At 37.2% G+C, this 5,957-nt stretch overlaps 1 protein-coding gene across 3 annotated transcripts in view; it reads left to right on the top strand.

Annotated features, from left to right (window-relative positions):
* LOC106879062 (uncharacterized) overlaps positions 1–5,957 on the top strand; it is a 47,137-nt gene that overhangs the window by 26,127 nt on the left and 15,053 nt on the right. Inside the window, exon 1 of one of the 3 annotated variants that reach the window (XM_014928489.2) lies at positions 896–1,276. The exons of the other annotated variants lie outside the window; for them this stretch is intronic. Coding sequence (XP_014783975.1) covers positions 1,051–1,276 — 226 coding nt within the window. The 5' untranslated portion in view covers positions 896–1,050. Of the gene's footprint in view, positions 1–895; positions 1,277–5,957 lie in introns of those variants that run through there. 3 annotated transcript variants of the gene reach the window in all.

Below are 5,957 nucleotides of genomic sequence, written 5' to 3'. Positions count from 1 at the left end.
TTTTTAGTACCGAAACACTTTCAAACTTCGAATATTTGTATATTTTGTGGTATAGAACAGATAAAAAATTTTGTATTCGAAGTTATTTTATGTAAAAAATTGTCGTATTTCAGTAATTTCAACCAATCACTGACGTCTATTGAGGTGAAAACAATTAATGTCGTAACGGTGTTATGGGATCTTTTCCCTTGTTAGTCCCGTTGTTTCTCAACAACTACCCGTGTTACTCTTATTTATGACATCGTTCGTGCGTTTGTACTGGTTTTAGCTTTAGGGTTAGGGTTCGGGTTTTAGAGTTAGGGTTAGTTTTAGGATTACGGTTAGGGTTATGATTATTTTTGCCATAACCTTAACTCTAACCCTATAACCCATAACCCTAACCCTAACACTAACCCCAACCCTAACCCTAAAACCCGAACCCTAACCCTAACCCTAAAACCTTACTAGGGAATAATGATATAATTAAACAGGGAATAACACACTTGACACCGAACAGCAGTAACTTTATTCAGCTGAATAGACGTCAGTGATTGGTTGAAATTACAGAAATACGACAACTTTTTAACTTGAAATAACTTGCGATGTACAATTTTTTGTTAAGAAGGTTAACAGAAGAAGTTGTTTTATATGACACATTCTACCAGTGTCCCAAGTTTGAAAGTGTTTCGTTAAGAAAACAAATGTTGCCCGTCAAACCCCAAAGATCCCTTGACTGTACTTTATTTTATCGACCCCGAAGGAATGAGAAGCAAAGTCGACCTCGGCGGAAGTTGAGCTGAGAAATATAAAGTTGCAGAACAAATGCTGATAAGCATTTTGTCCGACGTGCACGTGTTTCCGCTAGCTTGCTGCCTTTTCACAGATATTTTAAATGAAAGGGTTGTCTCGTAATAGAAGCATGAGTTAACTCCCTTTATAGTTGACGACGTCCTTGGTAACAGCGAAATACACTCGCAAAACAAACTTAGTTTTAAGGGGGAAATTTTAAGTGTATGTTTGGTTAAGGTAAAATATTTCAAGTACATACCCCATAGCGCGAACTACGAAATAATGATTCAAAAAAACGTGTATTTCGAACAATCTATTCAAAATATAGAAATCATCGTTAAAAAAATCCTGCATTGTAGTAACTGGTTTAGTAGTGACCGAGTAGACAATGAGTTTGTACACCTCCTTAAAGGTCTTCATCAACTTTGGCTGGACAACAATATACTTAAAAGTTCCACAGAATGGTCCAGTCAACAAGATTCTCAATATATGTCTTCAACAAGGCAAGGTAGGTGTTAAAAACTCATTTCACAGCAAGAACAAGATACATGTAGGCATGACTGTGCTGTAAGAAATTTGTTTCTCAACTTCATAGTCTCAGGTTCAATTCTACTGCATGGCACCTTGGGCAAGTGCATTCTACTATAGCCCCAGGCCGACCAAAACCTTGTGAGTGGATTTGGTAAACAAGAACTGAAAGCCCATTGTGTGTATGTGTTTGTTACTGTCGCCTTGACTTCATATGATAGTTGTAAACGAAAATCACCCTCATGCAAGTTGTGTCCTTTTCTAATCTTCTGTTGAAATGGGAAGTATTACCTTACTTGGAAATAGGTAAGGGTTTGCGACAGGAAGAGCGTCTGGCTGTAAAAAAAAATCTACAACAAATTCTGTCTGACCCATGCCGGCATGAAAAATTAGATAAATGATGATGCTGAATTAGTTACTAGATAAATTATTTACCATATTCTTTTGAATTTTATGTGTATTCTTGTTTTGGTTTAATGACAGGAAGTAGGGAGTGGTCCTTCTGGGCTGCTGAGACTGGCATGGTGAAGAGAGTTAAAATCTACGAGGTATAATTATAATTTAGTACCCCCACCACCACGGGTAAACCCTTTTAATACCAACCCTCTTTTACTGGTAGCAGTAGTAGTCAGAGCCGATGAAGCCAGCCAGGCGGCTGCTGCCGGCCATGCTCCGACGGCGTGGTCGGTACCGCAATGCGGTCCGTCCCCCAAAATTTCAAACCTTGTGCCTTACCGCCGCCTTCGCTAAGGTGGAGGTATTGTTTTCAGTCATATCTCAAGAACCGCTGGATGTTTGGCCTCATGACTGGCATGAACTGATTAGATTTTAGGATCGATCCGGTACCAGACAAGGATTCTGGATTATTTGTTATATTTACTTTACATGATTACGATCTTACATTGACTTCAAGTCTTTCTCAATTTTCTTCCTTTAGGCTGTTTCCAAAGTTTTATTTTCGTTTCTCTATTATTAATTTTACTTACGTCTCTGTCTTAGAAGAAACTGATGGATAAAGAAATCAAACTATATAAACAAACCGCAGCAAAACTGTTCAGAAATTAAATAACACTAACATGTTTTTATAATATATACATTATATATGCATATTAACACTTTACAGTATATTTACATATATATATATATATACATAGATCTAAAACAACAGGAATACCAAAGGAAAGCCGAAATTTAAGAGAAGAGAAAACAAAAAGGTCTCATGCTATTCATTTAAAAATTCCTGAGTAGAACTTATTATTACCTCCACCTTTGAAACTATTTTGAACGGTGAATTTGTTAACTTTGGTTTGTATTAGATTAGGATAAACTATTTATTACTGTTACTAAATTTTCTACAGCCACCTTCACATTCCATGACTACCATTGGAATCGATCAGGTACCAGACAAGGATTCTGGATTATTTTTCCGTTTTTTTTACTTAATTTTTGTGAGCAGTCAGGTTCATTTTAGTATTCTCGTTTATAAGAACAGTCAAGTGTATTTCAGATATTCTCATTTTAAAAATCATCCCCAGTTAATCGCTGAGAGGACACTGGTGTTGCCTTGGCAGAAGTTTGCACTCTCAGAGTGCTCTTGGAAGTAAAGTTGACCATGGCAGAATTTGAATGTAAAGACAGACAAAATGCTGCTAGGCATTTCTTCTGCTGTACTAACAATTCTGCCAACATATTACCTTAATAATAACAATAATAATAATCCTTTCTGCTATAGACACAAAGCTTGAAATTTGGTGGAGGGGACTGTAATTGACTTCCTTCTCACTTAAAAAATTCCTAGTTTTGTACCGAGGCAGCAAGCTGGCAGAATTGGTAGCACGCTGGGCGAAATGGTTCGCTGCATTTCTTTCATCATTACATTCTGAGTTCAAATTCCGTAGTGGTCAACTTTACCTTTCATCCTTTCCAGGTCAATAAAATAAGTACTAGCTGTGTACTGAAGTCGATGTAATCAACTGTCCCCTCACCCAAATGTCAGGCTTTGTACCTATAACAGAAAGGATTATTATTATTATTATTATTATTATTATTATTATTATTATTAAGGTAATATGTTGGCAGAATTGTTAGCACACCCAAAGAAATGCCCAGCAGCATTTTGTCTGTCTTTACATTCAAATTCTACCATGGTCAACTTTACTTCCATCCGTTAAAGGTCAATGAAATAAATACCAGTTGTACACTGGGTCGAGGTAGTAACTAGCCATCCCCACCCCCAAAAATTTTAGGCCTTGTGCCCATAGTGGGAGGTATTATTATTATCTCAAGGCAGTGAACTGGTACAGTCATTAGCATGTTGAACAAAATGCTTGACAGCATTTCTTCCAGATCTTTACATTCTTGGTTCAAAACCTGCTGAAGTCGACTTTGCCATTCATCATTTTGGGGTCAATAAAATAAGTATCAGTTTAGCACTGTAATTCACTTACGTCTCACTTGAAAAATTCCTGGCTTTGTACCAAAATAGAAAGAATTTGAGACAAGTTGACAGAACTGTTAGCACACAGGGCAAAATGCTTAGTGGTATTTTGTTTCTCCTTAGCTTTGTCTTTTATTCTTTCATGGTTAATACAATAAGTACCAGTTGAGCATTGAGGTTGATGTAATCAACTAGCCACCTCCCCCAAAATTTCCAGCTTTGTGTCTAAAGGAGAAAGAATTATTATTATTTGATGGTTTCAATTCTTAATGTTCTGAGTTCAAATCTAGTCAAAGTCAACTTAACTTTCATCCTTTTAGAAATAGTCAAGTACTCAGGTTGATTTAACCAACTGATTTCTCCACCACCACCACTAAATATCTGGTTTTGTGTTAATCTCAGAAAGGATTATCATTGTTGTTGTTAAGGTGGTGAATTGACAGTCATTAGCCAGACAAAATGCTTTCTCATATTTAGTTGCAACCTTTTCTCATCCAAATTCATATTTAGATCTAACCTTACCTTCTGGGGTTAATAAAGCAGAATAACACATAAATTACAGGAGTCAGTTTAACCCTTTAGCATTCACATTTCTCTGTCAAATGTAATAAATAATATCTATTTACATTGATTTGAATTAATCATGCATTACTGTGTAGCTTTGAGATTTCAATGGTGTTATTCTTTTACTTCTTTCAATCATTAGACTGCCTTAAAGGGTTTTAGTCAAACAATTTGACCCCAAGACTTATTTTTTAAAGTCTAGTACTTATTGTATTGGATTCTTTTGCCAAACCACTAAGTTACGGGTACATAAACACACCAACATCAGTTGTCAAGTGATGATGGTGGAACAAACACACACGCACACAAAAGCTTCTTTCAGTCTCCGTCTACCAAATTCACTCGCAGGGTTTTGGTCGGCCTGAGGTTATAGTAGAAAACACTTACCCAGAAGCAAGCTTCTTACCATACAGCCACGCCTGCACCATGAATGTTCATTTTTAGAATAATATTGTAGGGTAAGTATGAGAGGCTGGATCTGGCCACTTTGAAGATAAAACAGGTAGATTATTTTGGCCAGATATGGCCAGTTTAAATGCTAAAAGGTTAATTAACAGTATGTTCCCCACAAATGTATGACCTTGTTCCCATGTTTATAATATGTAATTAGTGCCATCATGTTACTGAACATCAGGTATTGATTAGCTAGTGCTACATTCCTAGCAATAAAATTTATTAATTCCCTCCATTTATCAACTGTTTGAGTCAGTGGAGAGTCTAATAGAAATAACAGAGAATTCAATGAGTGCTAGCAACTATTTCAGTCCACCATCATCATCATCATTTAAAGTCCACCCTTTCCATGCTTGCAATGGTCATATGGAGTTTATTTGTGGTAGATTTTCAACAGCCAGATGCTCTTCCTGTGACCAACCCTCACTTGTTTCCAAGCAAAATAATATTTACCTATGGCCAGACATACTCAAAGAATATTGGAAATGAATAACTCTACTTGTATGTCAGTGACAATCATCTTACAACTATCACAGTTGTGGCTGATGCCAGTGTCACGCAACTGGCACCTGTGCTGGTGGCATGTAAAAAGTACCCATTATGCTCTTGGAGTGGTTGACATTAAGAAGGGCATCCAGCCATAGAAACCATGCCAAATCAGATTGGAACCTGCTTACCAGTTTCAGTCAAACTATTTAACCCATGCCAACATAGAAAGCAGGCACTAAATGATGGTGATAATGATGATGCAATGTCAAGACATGAAGACACAAATGCACACACACACATGCATGCGTGTGCACACACATACACACACACACACACAGCAAACTACTTTCAGTTTCTATCTGCCAAATCCACGCACAAAGCTTTGGTTGACCCAGGGCTATAGTAGAAGACACCCAAGGTGCCATGCAGTGGGCTTGAACTCAGAATCATGTTGTTAGGTAGTAAACCTCTCATCACACTGCCATGCCTGTGCCTATCATAACTGTTGATAATAATGAAGCCAACGAGGAAGCCACAATATGGTCCTTCAACCTATTAGAAATAGTAGCCAAATCACACTGTGTTGAATAAAGAAAGGTACATTGGATAGTGTTGTCCTTGATAGACAAATACTACAGGACAGTCACAACTGGAATGTCTTTGGATCATCAGTCTGTTCAGTTAGGGCAGATCTCCTGTAGTATTTGTCTATCAAGGA

This window comes from Octopus bimaculoides, chromosome 4 (genome assembly GCF_001194135.2).
Source record: "Octopus bimaculoides isolate UCB-OBI-ISO-001 chromosome 4, ASM119413v2, whole genome shotgun sequence".
NCBI classification, from domain to species: domain Eukaryota; kingdom Metazoa; phylum Mollusca; class Cephalopoda; order Octopoda; family Octopodidae; genus Octopus; species Octopus bimaculoides.
The sequence above is the reverse complement of the archived record's forward strand: the minus strand, read 5'-3'. Positions and strand labels throughout refer to the sequence as shown.